Source organism: Crocuta crocuta, unplaced genomic scaffold (assembly GCF_008692635.1).
Source record: "Crocuta crocuta isolate KB4526 unplaced genomic scaffold, BGI_CrCroc_1.0 scaffold5, whole genome shotgun sequence".
NCBI classification, from domain to species: Eukaryota; Metazoa; Chordata; class Mammalia; order Carnivora; family Hyaenidae; genus Crocuta; species Crocuta crocuta.
Window position 1 is genome coordinate 4,179,437 of NW_027530500.1, and position 23,744 is coordinate 4,203,180.

Consider the following 23,744-nt stretch of genomic DNA (forward strand, 5'->3'; position numbering starts at 1 on the left):
TTTCTGGGCAAAAGAGATGCCCAAGGGCTGTTGGGATAATGTTACAAAATACAGTACATAAAATGCCAAGAATACTTCAGTATATGATAGGTACCATTTTTAAGTGACAATATTACCTAGAGTGGTAATATATCAAGCTGCTATCTGCTAGATGCTCCCCCAGCCCAAATCAGTTTTTTGATCAATTTTGCCAAAAGCAGAAACTTGAGGGAACTGTACAGGGTAAATATATTTGAGCTTTCTTAGGAGCACATTGAAACACCAGCAATCCTAATAGAGGCATTCTCCTCTAAACCAAAAACCGTGAGATGCGTGGAAAGCCAGCTTGACCACATGGAAGCTGAGAATGCAGTTGGATGAATGTTACCGAAAAACAACACAAAAACCAAAAATATGACTATTTCACAATCCTGTGAGCTTTTGTACTCTTCTCGTCTGCAGTAAATAATAGACTTATTATGAATGCATTTCCACAAGGCTCTGGTAATTTTCACGTAGGAAAGGAGATTCTATGCCCACAGTCTCATTGCAGACACAGGGATCTCATTGTTCCTTCACAGACAAGGAGCTTCTTGAATCTGGATTTAGTCTTCTTTCCTGCCTTCTTCTCTTGTAAATCCCCCATGTGAAAATGGGGCAACAATTACACCAAAATATTTGTGTCTTGGGGAAGTAGTGATTTTTATATGATTTCACATTTCCCTGTCTGAGCATATTGAAGGTTCTACCTACCCATACTATGCTAACTTTAGCTAACTTCTTCTGGGTCTTCAAAACCTAACTGCCACTTGTCCCAGCCCATACCCACCAGAGGTATGGGCACATCTATATTTATCTATATTACCAGATTCATGATACTGATTCATATATTGCTAACTCACCATTTTTTTTCCCCTCACTGTTCTGTGGGTTCCTCAAGGGCAAAGACTACAATGCCTTTGGCTTTCTCTGCACACCATACTGCTTGACTGGCATAGACTGGGCACTCAATAAACAAGTGACACATGAGTAAATGTAAGATGGAAAAGTACATTCAGTTGCTTCTATAACAGGGTACTTTCCAGATTCATGTATTAGAGGCTGTGACTGTCTGGAGACAAAGGAATGCAATCCATAAGAGTTAAATCAGAATCTCAGCCTTCACTCCTCTGTAAGAATGACAGAAGGAGCTCCCTGATCTCACTTGGGTTTTTGTCCTGAGATGCTCAATGTGTTATTCTAGTCCTGGTGAAACAGGCATGCTTGCAAAAGAAAGTTCTGATCAGTTCTCTTGATCTTTGTTATGTGGGTTGTTGAACAAAATTGATATCTAAAATTAAACATCACTGCCCCTAATAAAGGTCACTTGCCACAGAAAGTGGCAGATAATGGGGCTTTTTCCCTGGCTCTAAAGGAATTGGAAAGTATTATGAAATATGCAATAACCTTTACGTTGATAGAAGTGTGATGGCACCAGAGTTGACAGAAAGGGCATTTTTAAGTGTTCCTCTGAGTACAGCCTAGTTGATGAAGTTAAGTCAACAACTTTATAAAGGGTTCAAAGTCTAGTGAACTAGTGAGTAGGTCAAACAAGGAAGAGGCTGAAATCTGAGTGAAAGAGACGGTCAGTGGAAAGTCCTAGAGAAGAGAGTATGGAGGCAAACCAACATGGTGGTCTATTTTCCACTTTTAGGTAATGTGATGTCATTCTCCCCCACTGCCCCTCATCACTCAGTAAATTAAGCCTAAGCCCTGAATGGTTGTTCCTTGGAAGGAAAAGCATGGAGACAGTGCTCTATATGCACTGGAAATAAAACAGGAAATAAACCAGTGGAAAATAACCACAGGAAATAAAACAGTGAGCAAAGATCAAGAGTTCAGCCACAAGGGAGGGAATTAAAGGTAATTAGGAGAAACACTTCACTTTCTCCTTATATTCTACTGCCCCATATCAACTTCTCTGATTGTATTTAATGAAAGGAAGGTGTTTCCAGTTAGGTGTATACATCTATAGATTTCTGAGGCCAAGCATAGAGAAGGGGAATGAATGAATCACACAAAAATGAGTGAATCTAAGCTGCTGATTACAGATCACTTTGACTATGTTTTCCTGGCAACAAAACCATTTACCTTTTCCACAAAAATCTTCAAGCTTGGGAGGAGCCATTTTGTGGTCTCCCCTCCTCCTCGGAGGTCTTCTAAACTCATCTATTCAGTTAACTACCACCAAGTTTCTACTGCACAAGGGCTACATCCTGAGTGATATAATATTAAAAAAGTCATAGTCTCTGTCCAAAATATGAGCTATAATTGATTGCAGGGCTCCATGATGTTATGATAGAAGCCACCACAGGGTAAAGTGGGGGCCCAAAGAATGGAGAAGTCCATTCTACCTCCAGTCAACTCTGTCTGATTTTACCTATGTGAAGATTTTGAAGTGACTTTCTTTGGGGCCCAGGGAGCCCTACAGTATTCTGAAGGGGTGGCCCATCTAGAAGAATCTGTGTTTGGTCCTTCTCTCATTGAACTGAGATTTTGACTCTACCTTAAATTTCATTCAAGACAGTCCCTACTGTTATCAATTTAAACACTGAAGAAAAAGTATTTAAAAAATTTCAAGTGGGTTGAGACTATTTTGACATAGGATATCTTAATTGAGCAGAATTTCACAAAGCAAGCAAAATTACAAAGCAAAACTAAAGAATGCCTTAAATTTAGTGACAATAAAATGGCTTGGAAATGTTCTGTATTTTCATAATACAGTAAAAAAACAGGTAGTTCGCCTGAAGGATAGAGGCAAAGTAGATATTTTAGATATGAGAATCAAAGGCAAAGAGTCTTTATCTTACAAAAGTAATGTGGTTTGGGAGAGCAAGAGAGACCATGGCCCCAGCCATACTGACTTCAACTTCTGGATCTGTCACTTAACGCGTGTGTGACAGTGACCTTACTCAACTTCTTTGTAAACCACAGTCTTTAACCTTAAGATGCAAAAGTGAGACAATTATAAAGATATAGTATGTTTTTTGTGAAGATTAAGTAGATGCTCAGTAAATATAAGTTTGCTTTGTTATAATTTCATTGACCATGATAGGGTGGGCTGGTGACTGAAACATCAGTGGGAAAATGGATGAATGAAGACACAGTCTGTATAATTACACACCCCTACCTCCCCCACTCTCTCCCAGAAGTTATATTCCACACATTATAGAAACACTGACTACCTCACAAAGCTTAATATTGTATTTCATTCTATTGTGAAAAAACAAATGATCAGAATAGAAGGAGGTGATGAGGTGACAAACATGTTTTGTTACAAACCCCAGTGACAGGCCTCACAGTACCAGAGCTGGCAATTTTCCACATTAAAAACAATCACAATCATTATGGAGACCTAGTTTATATTGAATTTCTCAACTGTGCCTTTTTCTCTTGGGGGAAATTTTAGGCATCAATTAATGTGTTTCCTCCACAACTGCAGAAAGATCATGATCCCCATTACCATTCATCCTTGTCAGCATCACAATTGCAGAAGTGTCGAATGTCCAGGCAACTCTCATCCAGGCCACATTCACACTGCTGAACCCCAGGAGGGGCACCTCCCCAGTAAGGGTGCCTTTCATTAGACCGCCCAATCCACCAGGTAAACGGTGTTCCATCTGAAAGACAAGATAGTTGGCAGAGGGTGTCAGAAGCTCAGATGAAAATGTATAGAATATACATATATATGGATATACATGTATACCTATATATATGCAATATGTATATATACATACATACATACACATACTATATATATCCTGTCTCTCACTTCCTTTCTTCTCTTCTTTCCTTTTTTCTCCCTTTGTTTCTTTTTATTTCTTTTTTTCCTTTCCTTTCCCTTCCCTTTCCTTCTTCCTTCCTTCCTTCCTTCCTTTCTCTTTCTCCCTGTATATGTATCTATATATCTGTAGATATACACAAATGTATACACATATCTATATATCCATATACATACATCTATATCTATATCCATACCCATATCTATATACATATAAAGATATAGATTAAAACTACTTTTATGAAAAGTAAATATGTAATAGGACACGTATTAATCACAATGGTCAGAGGCAGGGTCACAAATCACAAATTAATTAAATTGTACTAGATTTCAGACCATCATTTTTAAGTTACAGATACAAAAATGTACAAAAATTAACTTCCTTATAAAATTACCAAAGGAAAAGTAACAGCATGAGGGGCAAGATTGGTCTCAGTTTCTGATAGACTCTGAGGGCAGGTGGACACTCAGGTGAGGAAAGTGCTGGAACCCTGGATTACTATAGCTTCTAACTTGTTTAAAGAGTGATCATATATTTCAAGTTAAAAGACTAGAAGGAAAAAAAAAAGTCTTTGGAAGATCAATATTCCATGGGTGGGCCAAATAATTCCTTCTGAACGTCGTATTTAACTATACAAAGCTGGTCTTTATAAACTGATTGCTGGTTTATGTAGTAAGCAGAAAACTGTTTTGGAGTCTTGTCTCTGACAATTTCTTTTTTTCTTTTAAGTTTAGTAAACACTGTTGGAGTTTTCCTTTATAACTGGGGACATTTCAGTAGATTACAATTCTTACTCAGAAGATGATAATTATCGTAAGTATCCAAGAAATGAGTTGTAGGCAGAGATGGAGATATTATGCATTTTGCCTGCATGGCATTACATCCAGCTTCCTTTGGAAATGGCCGTTTTGTTTCTGTTTAGCATACAACAGGCACTTAATATGAGAGTATTTAAAAAATGAAGGAAACACTTAAGAGGGGCCATTTTTTAATGATATGCCATTTGAAAGTCAAATAATACTTGTCTGCTGATGTTACTAGGTTGAATTTTGCCAAGTCAAGATTTAATTGTGCATGCAAGTCCTGATTTACAAACACATAATTTACAAATCATTCGTGTATGCACAGATAGCAGTAACTTTCAAAGTACTGCTCTCAGCACTAATAAATACCCTTAGGAAAGTCACTGAGGCAAGTAGAGAAAGAAGTGACAATCTGGAACTTCCAAGAATCAGGACATCATTGGGAAAAGCTAAGGAAGATGCTGTGAAAAGCAGAAGCATCTTAGGGTCACTGAGTTAGAGGAAGGTCAGCCTGAAAAATCATACTCATGCCAAAAGAGTACCCCTGACCCTGCCTAAAATGTTCCATCGCCCCTTATTTTCTTTTAAGCTAGAATTCCAGTTTAGAGGTGTTTGTTAACCAGTATCTTCTTTTTAAAGACTAATTCTCAATGGTATAAATCCATTTTCCCTACGTTCAAACAGCTGTAAACCAATGAACACTAGTTTAGACCAATTGCTTTACTTCTAAATCCTAGCTTAGATAAGCCACATTCAAGTAGCCTAGAGAGCTTTTTCCAGTGTGTGAGTTCAGGCAACATGAGGGTAAAACATTGTGTATGTGATACGTTCACCAATGGGGGCCTTGGGTGCGAGAAATGGGAAGAAATCTCTCAGCCTCTATCTCTTTCTGGCACTGCTCAAGCCTCTCCCCCACACTCTAGAATCCAGATCCCATTGGAAGGTTCAATGTCATCATGGATTATTTTTGTTCATGAGCTAAACAAAAGTTGTAATCACATTAATAGCACCATTGCTAATGGAATACGTTCTGGACAACCGATTTGTGTGTAGCTTCTGGTGTCTATGTTGCTTTCTAGGAGTGTTACCAATGCTCACTTGTCATCTGAAGCCCCTAGAAGTTCTACAGAAGCTCAAGGCTTTACTTTGTTGTAAATCTATCAGTGTTTTGTGGAACTGTGGCTTAGAATTCCCTCCTCCTGTCTGGAAATTAATAGAAAGGTTTTAAATTGTTTTAACTGGGTCATTGTCAATGAGCAACAAGAAAGGAAGAGAAAGAGAGGAGAAACACACACACACACACACACACACTCACACACTCAGAGAATCTGAAAGCAGAGCAATCCTTGCCCAGTTTTCCTCCTGGATGTTTCATTTTTGTGTTTGTTTCCCTGAGGAGTATTAGATGGAGCATACCGAACAAGGAAACTGAGGATCCAAAAGGGTGGGACTTGCTTGATTCATGACTCTAATAACATGGTCAGGAAGGGAGTCTATACCCTGGCTGCACATTTTGATGACTGGAGAGACTGGATTTATTTTCACCTGACTTGGTGTTTTAAAAAGCGAAAGAACAAAGCACAATTATAAATACATAGATATATTTCAATACGCATTCATCCAAGAAATATTTACTGAAGATCTATAATATTCCAGGAACTATTCCAGGCACTTGAGATAAATCACTTTATGACAAACCAAACCAGCCAACCAAAGAAAACATGACCCTCAAAATCTTACATTGTAATTGCAGTAAGCAGACTGATGATCAATTTCATATTTAGAAAGGAACAAGAGGAATGGAAACAATACTAGGCTAAGAAAACTGGGCTGCAAAAAAGGGTGGGCTGATGTTTGAGAGTAGTGAGGGTAGCGCTTGATAAAAACAATAAACTCTGAGCAAAACTTCAAGGAAGGAGCCAGTGACATGTGGCTGGTCATCTGAAGAACCTGGCATATAAAGGACACATTCAATGCAAAGCATCCGGGAATGTAAGATCAATGTAAAATAAGGGGATTTCCTAAAATCTATCACCAGGTTTTCAAAATACAATTTTCAAAATTTGAGAAAACTCTAATTGGAACATTTAACAGAAAAAAAATAGCAGGAAATGGGCAAAAATAAAACATCTATTTTTTAAAATGTTTATTTACTATTGAGAGACAGAGACAGAGCATGAACATGGGAGGGTCAGAGAGAGAGGGAGGCACAGAATCCAAAGCAGGCTCTAGACTCTGAGCAGTCAGCACAGAGCCAGACATGGGGCTTGAACTCACAAACCACAACATCATGACTTGAGATGATGTCGGATGCTTAACCAACTGAGCCACTCAGGTGCCCCAGAATAGAATATCTATTAATCAGTTTCTTGGCTACAAATTAAGAATTCACCCTGATAGTTCCAAGCCAAAGTGTATTTATTTATTTATTTAAAAGTTTATTTATTTATCTGAGAGAGAGAGGGGGAGAGAGAGGGAGAAGATCCCAAGATCCCAAGCAGGCTTCACACCAGTAGTGTGGAGCCAGGTGAGGGGCTTGAACTCACGAACTTTGAGATCATGCCCTGAGCTGAAACCAAGAGTCAGATGCTCAACTGAGGGAGCCACCCAGGAGCCCCATCAAAAAGTATTTATTAAGAGAACAAGTTGCCCCAGGCCCGTGACCAAGGAAGAAATGGGCTGTTGGTTACTGGGCTCACCACCTTGCTCACTGGCTTGCTTAGGGAATTCTGCCTGGGTCACTGCCCCTGAAAGTCAAAAGTTGGAGACCTACCCAGCTGAGCCTGTTATACTGCCAGCACCATGGTCACTCCTCCCTAAGGTCCTCAGGTTAACAGGCCCCTTCCCTTGAAAGAGAGGTGTTTCTGTGGCCCTCAGCCCCAACCAGCAGAACAGAAGCTGCATGCTGAGGCTGCTTCCCAGTCAGAGCTGCACCCAGGGGTCTGGTCCAGGAAGCACAAGGGACACCCCTGCATCCCAGCTGGAATGGACACTGGGGATACAAATTTGAACTCTCTATAGAGGCAGGACTCACAATGTGAATTTTCACTAACACAGAAATGCCACTCCAAAGATATTGGGAAGGTATGAATAAGACAAATAGCTCTTCTGGAGCAAAATACACACTTAGTATCACTTAATGGATTTCAACATTAGTTTAAGAAATATTTGGTCGGGGCACCTGGGTAGCTCAGTTGGTTAAGCGTCCGACTTCAGCTCAGGTCATGATCTCACAGTTCATGAGTTCGATCCCTGCATAAGGCTCTGTGCTGACAGCTCGGAGCCTGGAGCCTGCGTCAGATTCTGTGTCTCCCTCTCTCTCTGCCCCTGTCCCGCTTGTGCTTTGTCTCTATGTCTCTCAAAAATAAATAAACATTAATTAAAAAACAAAAAGAACTCTAAACTGATAGGAACAGGATGTGCGCCCCACAGCTGCCTGCACCTTGGGGCAGACCGTTGTGAAAGGACCGTCCACACAACTGTGTCTCTGGGGCTGAGACTACAAGGTTGTAGGGGTCAGAGTCCTGGCAAAGAAGCAGTGTTTTCATGCACAGCTCCAGTGGCCCTACACGGGAGTTCCACGGGAGAACAGAAGGAGAAGAATGTGGGAGAACTGGGCCCCCTGGGAGCTGGGCACCACCAGAAACTCAGCAGTGGGCACTGAGGCTGGGGGAGGTGGTGAGGTCCTCGGTATGCAGGATATAAAAAATCACTATGGAATTTATCTGTATTATTTCTATGTATTTGAGATTATTACTGTTATGTAACCTCACGTACACAACAAGGTCTGGCAAAATTCATCTTATATTTATGTTGAATCAAAAACGCTCCTAAGAGAGTTTATGGCTTAGAGTGAATGGCCTTGGTATGTGGCATAAGTGAGCACAGAACGTGATCATTTCTCCTTTGTTAATATCAAACAGAATATCACCAAACCAAGACCAATCATTTATCATGAGGCTTATAAAAATGCCACTAAGAAACATGACTGAGCATGCTCNCAGCACAGAGCCTGATGCAGGGCTCGAACTCAGGAACCAAACCAGGAGATCATGACCTGAACAGAAGTCAAATGCCCAACTGACTGAGCCCCCCAGGTGCCCCTGGAGGCAGCTTTCTAACATGCTCTACGTGTATTAACCCATTTAGTCATCACTGCTCTCCTAGGAAGCAGGTAGTAGTGTCCTTCGCTGTACAGGTAAAGGGACCGAGGCAAAGAAGGTTTGGATGACTGCCTTGAGGCCATACAACTAGAAAGCTCAGAATCGGGGCTTGAGCCCAAGCGTTCGTGCCGAGGAGTTGGTAGGTTATTATGATCCCTGTGTAAGGCCACTGTGCTCTGACATGGGGAGAAATAACATATGGATAAACAACTCAGAGCCTTTCAGCAAAACACATATGGGTGGATTTAGGTGATAGACAACAAAGAAAATGACAGGTGATGGATAATCTCTTACATAACCTAAAATAAAGACAACACAATAAACAGACACATCTAACTATTACACATTTATACGTGCTAATAATGCCACAAGCATCTAATATTAGCACTGCTTGCTAGGGCCTTTTCAGGACTTCCTCCACCAGGAACTTCAAGAACACAATCATGAGTGTATTTGGTTTTGCTAAAGACAGCACACAGATTGACAGTTGCAGTTTGTGCCCTACAGCTAGACTTCCTTTCAAATGCACTATACCTTTCTGGGTTTTACTCATAGTTGTTTTTTTTGTTTTTTTGTTTTTTTTTTTTTTACATCCATTTCCTAGGACCTGAAGTGTTCTCCAAATTTTAACGTGGCTAGGGTAGCTGACAAACAAGTTAAATTAGAAACTTGTACAAGACCACCATGTAACCCTCTTGGCACAGCAGACCCCCGCAGGGTATGTAGTCTTAGGTTTGTCCATAATAACTCCTACCCCCGAGCTCCTGTCTTGTTATTTCAGTACAGCAAAAGTCTTTCTCTCTTAATCAGGCCAGGGGTGAAATCCGAGACTCTGCAGGCTTTTTCCACCCTTGGGCTCATGTAGAAATCTCTGGGTGTACTTTGACTTCCATTTACACTGTAAACCCCTAAGTTCTTATTATTCCAATTATCCTCAAGAAGATAAGTCAACATGGACTTAGAAAATACTTCACACAACGGGGTCAAAGAAATATGGAAACAAACTGCATATCGTAGAATATCTTAGAAGAATATCGTAGAAGAATCTGAGTTCAGAGGGGCAGTGAATGTGTGTATGTGTGTGAGTGATAGAGACAGAGAAACAGCACAAGTGAGAGACAGAGAGATATAAGAGGAGGTAGATGAGGAGTAATATCATTATCTTCACTTTTCACCTCAGAAATTTGAGCCCATATTAACTGCTTTATGAACAGCATCAGAAAATTATTAACGCCTTGCTAATAAGCTCATAAGCACTCCATCCTGCCCCTAAGTTTTCCTCCAACAAGACCTTTATATGATATACACAGAGACAGAGTTCAAGGAGAAAAAATGTCAAAAGGAGTTTTATAGAATTCCTAAGCAGAAATCCTACCTGTACATGCTTAGTTCAATTTATGATTTTCTTAATGTAAGAAATTTAAAAGAAATCATGATGCAGGTTAGTTGCACACTTTTATGACTTAATCACTACAAGCTGTTAAACAGAATTCAAACTGGAGATCCCTCTTTAATCTTGCAATTGTTTCAATCAAAGTCTAGACACCTGGGAAAACAATAAGCACAATAGCTTCTCAGTGAAAACTAGAGCTCCCGCCAAGAGGATGTGGCTGTTTCCACGGCTACAAACAGTCCAAACATAATTCCAAAGTAACCCTAATGGAGGTGGAAAGTTCTGTAAATATATACAGACAGGGCTACCATGTTGTGCCCTGGTCATTGTTTTTATTGCTTTTCTTTATTTTATTTCTCAGTTTTCAAGTAGGACACTAGTAGCCCTAAATTCTGGTAAACTCAATGTGCCAACAGAAAGACTTTTAGCTCTGTTTCTTTTACGATTTCAACAACATCTACACCAATCAGTAAATATATGTTATAGTGGATTCATGGGAGTTGTAAACATCCCTACCCCCTTGATGTTAGACTGGGTCTTGTTACTCACTTTGGCTCATTGAATATGGACCAAAATGGCAGTGTATCCATTCAGAGCTTAGACCTTAAAAGAGTCATACAAGTGTTTCCAGTTTCCCCTGAGGATCTTCTCTGGACAGGACCCGGAGAACATGTTGCAGACTGCCACAACCCCTCCAGTGTGGGCCTCAGAATGTGGCACGTGCAGTACAGTTATCCCACGTGATGCAGAGACGTGTGAGCTGAGAATAAGTACTGAATTCTGTATGCCACTGAGCTTTGGCAACTGGCCAGATAACGCTATTGTGACAATAGCTGATAACACAAATTAGATATCAACCACGTCAAAAAAATCTGTAGGGATGATAAGGGAGTAAATAGAATGATCGATGGCTCTATTTTCAAAGGATTTGCAGTTTGGTTAGAAAGAAATAAAGGGAAATATAGGTGGTTAAGGAAGATAAAGAGAAATGTCAATTCTGTTTTCGTCCAACTAATTATCTGTCTTTGGCCCATACATGTAATCAGCTGTGGCAGGCACTTGAGTGGTGGCTCAGGAAGTCACTCCTAGTCCCTTTCTGAGGTTGCCCCTCTTCCTCTCCCATATATTCCTTACTCAAGCCCAGTCTGGGTTCACTTGGAGCCTGTCCCTAACTCTGTCAATTATTGTCAATGGAGCACTGACTCTCATGCTTTCTTTCACCATCTTTAAATATGGTGCTTGGATCTTCCTACAATTCAGGTAAATTTTCCCCAGTAGTGACGGTGCCGGTTCACCTTTTGTAGGTTCAATGTCTCCCATCCAGGTGTTTGGTTAGAAACTGTGCAAAGAACTTTGGAGAAATTATTCCAATGTCTGACCACGAGGCTGTCCTCTGTCCCAGCTTTCACTCATAGGGCAATACAAGATTTTAAATTTACACACACACATACACACACACACCCAATTCCATTTAATTATTTCTTAATTCCACGATGTATGAAGGTATGAAGGTCATGGTATGTATCCCAGTGATATACATTTTAATAGACTACCACTGCCTCAAAGGAGCTCATAACGTTTAGGGGGAGAATGACATGCACACAGCTGTGGGGAATGAAAGTCAGAACGAGATTAGGGCCAAAATAGAGCAGTTAATAAAATGCTAGGGAAGTCCAAAATAAGAAACTATAAATTCTGTCCAGGAGTCCTGAGAAAGGTTTCGTGGAAAAGGTTTAATTTCATGGAAATCTTGCCATTTGATTGGAGGCTTGGTGTTGACAGGGGTGGTGTCACTGGGGAAGAGTCTGTGTAGGTACGAGACCCAAAAAGAAGGGGACCCAAAATTCACTACTGCATCCTTAGGAAGCAACTGTATCAAATAAGATTTCTGCACATACTAAAGATATGTTATTTCATTGACTGAAGTTGAACATTGTGGGCTTAACAAATAAAAGGGGGGAAAAGATACCACTTAATTTGAAAGGACAAATAATTACAGGTGATCACACCAAAATGTTTCATGGTAGGATCAAAATACAAATCATTGAAACACTGATGTAGGAAAGAAGAATCTGGCCACCCAGGAAAACATTTTATATACTCTTTCTAAGTAAAATATCATTTCTGAGGAAACATTTAGTTCCAAAGAAAAACAGCCTCATCCATATCAGAAAATAATGGTAGACATTCATCAAAGTCAATCTTGGTCTTACTGCTTGCTGGTCAGGATCATTAAATCAGAACATATGTCTAATAGTGTGATTAAGAGCTACTCAGTGACATTAGGAATTAACATTTTTATAATGTTGTCCAATGTTCTCTTCTCCCTGCCTATTTAATTGAAGTGAGCACAAAGGAGTGGTGGGGGGAGATGGTGGGCAGAAAAGATTAATGATACAGTCCTCTCAAAACAAATGGTAAAAGTCACTTTGATGGGGTTATTGAAAGCAAGACTAGACAACCCTCTCTAGAATTGAGCTCAGGAATTCTTCCCAGTTTGGCAGAGGTAGACACAATGATTAAATTATATTTATACTGTTTAAGCTTTGTGAAAGAATATAATAGTACTTCGCAATAAGAGGTGTATTTTATCTTAAGAGCTACAATGAGGAGTCCTCACAAGTTTCAATGACCTTGTTCTAAGTCACACTTGGTAACTGATGGCAAAGTTGGGCTCATGGCTCTGGGTCCCCAAGGCCCACCATTCCATGGCTCATGTTTTGAACATTCACCTTCACAAATATTCACAGACCTATATATTTTATAATGTACTAAAAATATATGGAGATATGAGCCTTGCTGGGGAAAATTACCAGTTAGGATACGTATGTGGGAACTAATAATAAAATAGCCACTGTAGCACTAATAAAAATCTTTCATTTAACACACAATTTCTCTGATAAGAAGAACTTGAATAGTAGTTCCCAAAACTGGGTGAGAAGGATGGAGGAGGATTTCCCTGTCCACATCAAACTGTAGTGTGAGAGGAAACAAACCATCATGGTGTAAAGTCCCAGGGACTTAGGGTATGGTGCATTTATCACCACAGCATAGCTTAACCTATATTGATTAATATGGTAAAAACATTAATGTAAGAAAAGGCAAACACCTAATGTCCCCAGAGAGTCATAGCAATAGAGAATTGCAAAAATCTGGGAACTGAAGCTAATGTGCCTATTTAATATTAGTAATCCTAATTTAATTTACTTGTTATTTTTTCATGTTTATTTTTGAGAGAGACAAAGACAGGCAGAGCACAAGTAAGGGAGGGGGGGGAGAGAGAGAGAGAGAGAGAGAGAGAGAAAGAGAGAGAGAGAGAGAGAAAGAGAAGGAGGGAGACACAGAACCTGAAGCAGGCCCCAGGCTCTGAGCTGTCAGCGCAGAGGTTGCCACAGGGCTTGAACTCACAAACTGTCAGATTGTGACCTGAGATGAGGTTGGACACTTAACCAACTGAGCCACCCAGGTGCTCCATTAGTAATCCTAATTTAAAACATCCAACATTTATTGAATATTTAAAACATTTTGGGCAGTTTTATGCACTTTTGATATCCTAGCTTATTCATTCTCCACAGTAACCTTATGAGGTAAATAATTTTATCCCATTTTACAAATGAGGAAACAAAGGCCAAAGGATATATTATGTGCCCAAGGTCACTCTGTGAGCAACTGCCAGCTGCCGGCCAAAGCCACAGAGAGCTCTTGCAGCTGATTGCAATAGACTCAAAATTAAAATCCTTGACTCCACTATTATTCCATCTCCTACAAGTTATTCTTAAGATAGAAAACAAAGTCCTTAAAGTCCACATTAGATGATTTATCTGTCTGGTTAAAATCCTTCTGTATTACACTATTCTGAGAATAAAATCCAAACTTCTTACCATGTCCCCCAAGAGCACGCACATCTGGTTCAGAATTCTCAGCCTCATTGCATTCGAAGCTCCAGTCTGGTCCAATCACCCTGACCTTACCTTACCCTGGGCCCTCACATGTGCTGTCTTTTGTTTGCTCTTCCTGCCCAAATCTGCCTTCTCAGGGGTTTTTACAGTGGCTGTTGTATTGTATCACTGGATAAGGAAATGAAATCTCCCTTCTTCCCCACTGACACTAAAGTGTTCTGATATCACTCCATTCCTTTCTTAGGAGTACTCACCACTTCTTTAAAAATTTTTTTAATGTTTTTATTCATTTTTGAGTCAGAGAGAGACAGAGTATGAGCAGGGGAGGGACAGAGAGAGAGGGAGAAACAGAATCTGAAGCAGGCTCCAGGCTCTGAGCTAGCTGTCAGCACAGAGCCCAATGTGGGGTTTGAACCCATGAGCTATGAGATCATGGCCTGAGCTGAGGTCGGACGCTTAACCAACTGAGCCCCCCAGGTGCCCCACCACTTCTTGAAACCATACTTCTGTTTGTTTTATTTGTTTGTTTGTTTAACATGTTCTCCATATGTCAACCCTCATTTGAATTAAAGCAAGGGCTTTTCATTCTTGTTCATGACTGTGTCTCCAGAATGCAGAATACGCCTGATTTGGGCCAAGAACCAAATGAATATTTGCTGACTAAATAAATGAGTAAATGCCAAGAAAAAGAAATATTAGCACAGAAAGATTTCCCACAGATTACATTAAAAATAATTTTACAAAAATATATTGTTATAGAAATACATATGGCTATGGTGCCTTTAGTCTTTATATAGGTATATTCATCTTTGACATTTTATACCAACATTGAAGACATCAAGTATTTTTGTAATGTTAGTGACAGGGCCTATCAAGCCTTAAATGCTTAAATGTGGCATAGAATGAAGTCACCATACACAAAGGTGTTGACACACCGGTTTATTTGTGCATTTAAGAAAATGGCATAAGCACATACAATGGAGGAGACCCTTGTCTGGGTGGAGCACAAAAACAGAAAACAGATATGAGTCCTGCCAATAGGGACCTCTTAACACAGTAGATGAGGGGGGAAAACATTGAAAATTATATTTAATGCAACTCAGAATGAGACAAATTTGCAGTAGAACTTTAAATAACATGTGGAGAGTCCAGAGGGAAAAAAAAACAGGGTAATGTTTAGTGGAAAGCACAGTTCTTGGGGAAAATTATGAAGTCCTTGTTTTGAAGATGTGTGCCATTTCTGTTTTCCAACCAGTGAAATAAAATTGGATTTCATACCATTAGCCTTCCAAACAAGGTTCACATGTCATTCAACACCCACATCCCAACAACTCTATGAAGATTTTTTATTCTCATTTCACTCATAAATTGAAGGTAATAAAAATTATTCTATTTCCCAAGAGCACAAGGTTAAGAAGACTAGAATTTCAGACCTGAAGCCTCCAAATTTAATTCTATTTTTACTTTATCGAACAAAATCTAGTCTTATAAGAGATAGAAATGAAAGGGTATTATAGATCTTCACAACAATTGGTCTTGCATCAAAATGATCAGAGTACAGATCAAGTAAGCATTTTACTGGTAAAACTGGAGGGTTTTACTGAGTTTGTATGCCCAGCTCTCTTGGGGATATTCCGAACTCTATCGTCTTCCCAACCATATTGGTATATCTTTGATTTATCTAACAATCAATCAAACAAACAATGCCTGCAAAAATAAATGTTCTCATAATTACTATTGTTTCTGAGAAAGCCAATTTGCCTGAATTTCTGTAAGTGCTCAACAGCCAACTAAGGAGTGACAGGCTAATCATGTAAACAGACACTGACTAGAATTCCTAGAAATTTTCCATCAGTGTTTCTCAAAGTGTAGTTTCTGTCTGACTTTAATCTGAATGACTTGGTGGGTTCATAAGAACAAGGGCTCACAGTCTTTTCCCAAACACTCTGAGAGCAGAGTCCAAGATGCTCCATTTCTATCACACTCACCAAGTGGTGACACTGAAATTTTACACACTAAAATTTGGGAATCACTGGTTAGATGGTTTGAAACTCATTCAAAAAGGTTCAGATACCACCCTCCTTTTATTTGTGAAGAATCCTTGTTTAATGAGACTGTAGAATGCTAAGTACTAATGAGCCACATAGCTTTAGACTTAATTCCATTATCAAAACATAGGCATTAAGTTTTATAGTTCCAGCTAAAGAGATATATAATGATAAGAGATGAATAAAATACATACTAAAAATTAAGTTTCACTTGTAACTGAGAAAAAGGTCACTGAAATAAATATTAACTAATTTCTTTTCCTTTGTTTTGGATTAATATAAATCCAGGTAATATATATTTGATGCTGCTCATCTTCTCATGAGTTCCCTAGAAGACTCACCAGAGAAACATGTCCCATAATCATCCATCTTTCTCTAGCCCCCAAGCCCATTCCACTTTTCTTTAGCAAAGTCTGTTCCAAATTTGGAAGATTAGAAAGGTCCAGTTCAAGTTCTCTTAATTTTTGGTTACTCTGACTCAAAAAGCAAAAGAAAAAAAAACAAGTTATTATCTTCCCACTCTAGGTCAAATGGCTTTCCTATGCTCACTTTGCATTTGTTTTTATGGAAAATGATGAAGGTTTTCATCAATCCAGTCTGTTACTCCATCTGTCTACTCATCAGCCCATCCATTCATCCATCCACTTAGCTGTTTTTACCATATTTTCCCCACCCACAACCTTTCGATGATGGGCTTGGAGTTACACAGTATTTTTCTTTGTCCTTCTTCATAGCTATTTCTTCTTTTACTTATACACAACTACCTAAAAAGCCTAGATTCCCAACTGTGCATTCATTCCTAACTTGTTTGGTGGCCATGACTGTCCCATCAGTATTTTCTAATACATCCTCACAAAGCCTGAAACACATTTATTACTCATTATCCAATAGGAATGTATATAAAATATACACACAGAGATATTCACACATATGTACTCCCCAAATATCTACTAGTCTTTGAGTAAATAAGGCATTTGATAAATCAGTAATTGTGTGCTGAAGTGGGAAAGGATTAAATATCGCACTGCTAATCAAAATGCAGTTGTGACCATTCATGTTAATAGATGACCTCTAAGTGATTGTTACAGTTTATCAAGACACTAACCCACTGTGGCTTACAGCATGGATTTTTCTAGCCATATTGTAAATTCCTTTTGCCGGTGGTAGCTTTTGTGGGGTTTCTTGTGTTGAAAACCTTGTAACAGAGGGTAAAGATGTTTACATAAGGCACTCAGTATTTCCTGTCCTTTGATCAACTACTACAGATTCAAACCTAAGTTACAAAACTTTAGAAATACCGCCCCCCCCCACACACAGTTGTCCTTTCTTGCCTGAGTGCTCTGTTTAATGAGTTCTTTCCTCCTCTGATTCTCCTTTTCTTTTTCACTCTCCCTTTTCCCTTCATTCTCTCCCTTTTGCCCTCCGTTCCTTCTTTTCTTCTTCTCATTTCATCTTCCCTCCTTCTTTCTTTCCTCTCCCTTTCATACCTCCCTCAGGATTGCTTTTACTTCTTTTGTCCTTTCTCTCCTCCATCCCTTGTTTTGATCTACTACCAACCATAATTCTCAACTTCTTCTTTCTTAAATACATTAACACAATCTCAAATACAATTGATAACAATTCTATTTGTCATATTCTATCACTGGTGTTTAATAGACATTACCTGATTATGGTAAAAAAAAAAAAAAAAGAGCTAGCTGGGACCCTTTGTATAAATTCCAACATGAATCAAGTTTCCTTTCACATTATAATCAGTGAGCCAATTCATGAAAGAGGGCATGAAGGAGACAAAGTGAGTTTGCTTTTCATAGTGCTAATGAACAAACAAAACCCCCCTCTTCATTCATTTCTGTACTCAAAACATAACTGATGGCTGCAAGTCTAATACTCATTAGAGGCCTGAACAAGGAACAGACAGAAAGCTGATGGAGCCCACAGATCACACCCACCAGGCAAGTGTTGGAAAGAGTGCAAGGCAGCAACATAAGAAGAATGGACACAGAGCAGCGCTTCTAATGAATAAAATATGAAGAGCTCTGTAATTACGCAGACCAGAGAGAAGTGGCCAGAGGATCATAAGCATAATGATAGTAATAAAAATAGGATTTCATGCCTGTATCTTCTATTTCACATCCCTGAATCTGAATAATATTTATTAACTACTCTCCTGTTTATGGTTATTTGCAGGGTACATAACAAAAAATAAAACAAGGCTATGCGTTTCCTGCCTTCAAGGATTTTCTGTTCCATGATAGACCACAAAGGTCATTTAATTATTCTGAAAGATATTCTATGATCAGAAAATACACGAAAGTGGTAATTTTGGCTTCTGAGCAGGAATAGGCCATTTCAAAGAGTACTTTATCTTTGAAAACGTTACATCAAATGACTGGTTGGAAAAACTGATTAACTATATATGTAGTTTCCTGAAGAAATTTCCTAAAGAAGTAATTTCCTAAAGAAGAAAGTAAGAACATTGGCAAGTGCTCATTCAAGAGTTACAATGTACTAGTTGCTATGCTGATCCATCACCAAAGGTACAGAGCAAGAGAGGAGGCCACAAAGGTTGGCAGTATCTACCTCGGGGCAGGGATGATTAGTCATAATCATATACCCAGGATATATTAGACACTCAGTAGTTCCTTAAATGACTACGAATCTCTTTGTAGATATACATCTGTGTGCGCACACACAATATCTAGTGCACCACACAAAACACTATCCTATTTGAAAGGTATAGCAGTATCAACAGCATTAATGATAACTTCAGTACAATTTCTCCCCAAATGAATAGTTTACTTAAGATTTGACACCAGTTCATTATCAAGAAATTTGTACCCCTATTGCTCACAGGCAGGTATGAGTTTTATCATATCACCTGATGCAGGGTTTTGCTCTCCAAGAAGTCATTTTGTTCCTATCATAAGGAAAAGCTAAGTGATTTGAATATAACATGATACACTACATCTAGCACTCAGACCTAGTGCTGGGAAACCCAGTCTTTGTCTCCATCAGGACACACCATTAAGAGAGACTGCCGTCTTGGGTCTCAGTCAATAGAAACAAGTCAATTAGGGGCCCTTTCAGTTGACTGAGACAGCTAATGCATTGTCGGCTGCTCTTAGAAGTCTAGAATCAAATTAGAAAAATGAGCACATTAATAAAGGAGAAAATACCTCTGAGGGTTAACAGGTTTCTAGGATAGCACAATTCAAGCAAGACCTAAGGTCTAGGACTTGTTCTGGTTACATGGAAAACTCTTCCAAAATGGAAGGTATTATTCTATGCAAAACGTCTTTGGTCGTTCTGGAATTGTGAATAACAGCTATCATATTTCATCAAATGTTAGTTGCCATAGAAAATAAGTTGTGGCATTATTTTATGTATCACTAAGAAAGAAAAACTTCTACCAGTTCAATAAAATATGCCACTGATTGTAAGATTTATTCCAACTTGAGAGATGCTAAAAATGTAAAAAGGAACTTGGCTTCTATTACATTTACCTACATAGTCAAGTTTCTTGAGACTCATTCCATATGCAAGTAACACTCTTTTTTATCTAGTCAGGTAAGTTGCATGTATTTGTTTATTTGTTGTAGATATAACAAGGATAAAAAATAATGTCTACCACAGAAAGCAATCACAGAACATACTACAGGATTCAGTTTTCTTATGAATAATAAGCACCATGTAGCTTACACTGGAAACTCAATGTGAGTATTTTATAAAAATATTTGAAGACAAGGGTTTTGAGATAAGAAATGAGTGTACATGTGGTGATTTCCAAGGAGGGTCTTAAAACACTCTCACAGCCCCCTGCCTTTAAATTGGTGTAGACTTGGCTGCTTCAACCAAGAAAGCAGGGCAGAAATGACACTAGGCAACTGGGCAAATAAGATCCTTGCAGGCCACGTCTGGTAGTTTCTGGACTGTGATTTCATGGGAAACCTTGCTGATTATGTCCAGGAGCCTGAAACATTCCCTCTTATATACCAAAGAGGTATCTAGTGGTCTAAGAATGTCTCTCTATTTGGAATTTGACAGAAGATAATGGAAAATAGCTTAGTTTACAAGTTAGATTATAAACCATCATTCAGTTTCACTTAATGGATTATTTAAAAAAGTCAACTCTCTAGGGGCACCTGGGTGGCTCAGTCAGTTGAACGTCTGACTTCAGCTCAGGTCATGATATCACGGTTCATGGTTTCGAGCCCCGTGTCGGGCTCTGTGCTGACAGCTAAGAGCCTGGAGCTCACTTTGGATTCTGTGTCTCCCTCTCTCTCTGACCCTCCCCTGTTCAAGCTGTCTCTCTCTCTCTTTCAGAGATTAAAATAAATAAAACATTGAAAAAGAATTTAAAAAAAAAAGTCAATTCTCTTTTTGTGGACTTACCAGATTTCCAAAGAGATCATTCAGAAGATTCAAAGAAGACTTAGAATCATCTTAAAGTTTTTAATACTCCATGCCTTAATTTTGCTACAAATGTTACCTCTTCCCATGAAGGTTTCTTTGATCAATTCCAGCTATGGATGGCTACCACTCATTTAGAAATTTTATTTTAAAAAAAGTGTGTATATAAATTTTTTTCTGTATGGTAAAGCTATTTTAAGTTCTTTGACACAAAGAAACTCTTTGATTTTAGATGGCTTTCAAAAAGAATATGACCAATACGTTCATGATGAAATATATATTAGGGTTGTCCTTGTAAGAACAAATAGTGAAATTATAGAAATAAGTTATTTGGTAAAATTCTATTTTGTCAGTAAAAGAGATAAGAAGATACCACCCGTTACACATTTCTTACTCACGAAAAGAAAGTTTACAATTCTCAAGGGAAGTAAAGGAGATATATATATGTGTATATACATATACATATACATATATACATGTATATATATATATATATTTTAGACACTGAGAGAATATATATATATATATTAGACACTGAAGTAAGAAAGTGAATTTTCACATGCGATCTTCTACAGGAGGACACAAAGAAATATGCTAGAAAAAATATCCTCAATAGCATGCTTACCACAAAGGGCATATATTGAATTTCACTTTGACAAATTTCTTGGAGGTCCTTTGGGAAAAGGGAAAAAGCTAAGGGACTATTGTTGATAAGGCAATGTAGTAGAGTTAAGAATTAGTCTTCCAATTACTGGTTTGATCTAAAGAGTGAAATTAAGGAACAGATCGACTACGTGGCCTTCCCATGACCCACTCCTCTCCCAGGACTACTTTTCTGAGCTGGGCTCGAGGTGAGTGTTTGATAGAACACACTCTGAGAAGAGAGTCTGACAAGAGTCTGCCATATGTGATGCTTCTTTGAATTAGGCCCAACAGCTTTAGAGAACAGAAGAGACAATGAAGCCATCACCCACTCTGTGTACTCACGCTGCGGAAGGGAGGGTAGGGGCGAGTTGGACTCTTCACCTGCATCCCATACCACCCAGGGGATCTCTCAGGTTCTCAGAATAGCTTGGTAACTGACTGGTGACATGTGTAGTTATTTTTAACTCTTTATACCTGTTAGGGGCTGAATGGTTCCCCGCCCCCCAATACACATATACCAATTCATACTTTGAAGTGTCAACTCCAAGTACCTCAAGGCTTTAAAGGAGGTGGTTAAGTTAAAAAGAAGCTGTTAGTGTGAGGCTCCAATCTAATATAACTGATGCCTTATAAAGTCTCTTCTGAAAAGACACAAGTGGATACATATGTGATGTGGAAAGACCATGTGAGGACACAGCAAGAAGGTGGCCCTTTGCAGGCCAAAAGGAGAGGCCTCTGAGTAAGAAGCCAACCCTACCTCTTCCTTAATTTTGGACTTCTAGTCTCAAGAATTGTAAGAGAACAGATTTCTGTTTTTAAACCACCCCAATGGTGGTATTTTGTCCTAACAGCCCCAGCAAATGAAATCAGTGCCATTTAGGAATCCTCCTGATTTTTGAGAGTTTTGAATTTTAAACTCCCGGACACCCTGAAGGTAACTCAAATGGCCCTTAAGTATTAGAGGAGGTGGTGGCATTCACAAAAGGGCAAGACAAATTTAGTTTGCCCATTTGTTTTTGAAAGTTACTAATGTTGATGTCTTCTGCGATTTTTGCTCTTGATTTTGTTTGGTTTGTCTGTTTTCAGAACCCTTCATTAGATTCTTACAGATAAGTAAACTGGAAATCTCTCTGGCATTTCTGAGTACTGAGTTCTGTCTACAACACAGTGTGGAGATGGAGCAGGGCAGAGGCCAAGGTGAGTATTGGAGTTTACTCTCCTCTTCTATGTGTTTAATAGGATTTGTCAGCTTCACACCTCAGGAAGTATGTGAGTGTTACGAAAAGATGGAAACGATACCCACAAAAGTTCCACAGTCTGTAAAACAGTATTATTTACATTGATAGGAAAGAAAACCTTATTCGTCACCTTAAAATCTATCAAAGAAGAAAAAACTAAGGGTTTAGAAATTGTATTCTCAATGTGATCTAGTAAACTATAAAGTTAGCATTAGCCTTCAAAAAATTAACATTCTATTTTCATACCTACAGGGGTAGAGGCACAAAAAAGATATATTTTGTCATTTTTGGGAAAAATACAATGAATATATTTTGCTATATAGCAAGCTGATCTAATGTTGACACTGTGACTTCTGAATATAGTTGTGTTTTGCACACGTAAGTCTCCCAGCAAAGCTTGCTCAGGGACAATGACATTCCTTGCTCTGCCTTTTCTCTGTTCATGGCCTGTGATTGTGTTTCTACCAAAACGAGTTCTAATAGTAGAAGAGTCACCTGAAAATTAAAATAAATAAATAAATAAACATTTTTCATTTTCTGAGTTGTTTAAAATTTTGAGATTGGAATAAAAAAATTGTTTCCTGAAATACAATCAGCTGCTAAGTTATTTCTGGTTTCATCAGTTGTATACTCTAAACTCATCAGAATGGAACAGGATTTGGGAGCAACAAGCAGATGTGACTGAATTCAGCTTCGACAGAGGAAATGGGAACACATATTTTCAGAAAATATTCAAAGGAGGAAACCACTGGGTTTTTCAACAGCTTTGGTGACAATATTTAGCAGTTAAAATGCTTCAGATACAAACTCTGAAAACAACCAATAAATGAGTCAAATGAGGCTTTCAGGCAGCCCACACTCTTCTCATAGATGAAGGAATGGAAGCCCAGCCTGGGGAACTGGTCTCCACATGTGGGGTCAACACGAGAACCCAGACACCCTGGGATCAGGGGACAGAGGCAACGCTGGATTCACAAATAATCCAGAACTGTAGTTGAGCTAAGAGTCTCACTTTCATCTCGTCCCCACTGGCTGGGCTACTCAAAATCCAGAATTCATCACTGAGAGAATCTCACTGAGTTAAGAATCCACCATTTCCTTCTTTCTCCAAGACTTCCCCCAAAGAAATCATCTGTTTCAGGCTAAATAAACTATAAAGGACCTTGGGGTCCAAAGACTAACTTTATTTTTTGCATATGAAAATCTTTGCCGTTCACTCTCCTAAATATTAGACAAATTTCTAGAGGAACACTGGCAATACTTTTTAAAGTTTTACAAATCTACTTCTAAAGACCTTTAAAAAAATTCTTAATAAGAATGTTCATCATGGTATTATTCAGAATTA

At 38.8% G+C, this 23,744-nt stretch overlaps 1 protein-coding gene across 2 annotated transcripts in view; it reads right to left on the bottom strand.

Annotated features, from left to right (window-relative positions):
* CNTNAP5 (contactin associated protein family member 5) overlaps positions 1–23,744 on the bottom strand; it is an 801,668-nt gene that overhangs the window by 152,741 nt on the left and 625,183 nt on the right. For both annotated transcript variants that reach the window (XM_077766729.1, XM_077766728.1), the window contains exon 14: positions 3,482–3,638. In XM_077766729.1, coding sequence (XP_077622855.1) covers positions 3,482–3,638 — 157 coding nt within the window. The remainder of the gene's footprint in view (positions 1–3,481; positions 3,639–23,744) is intronic.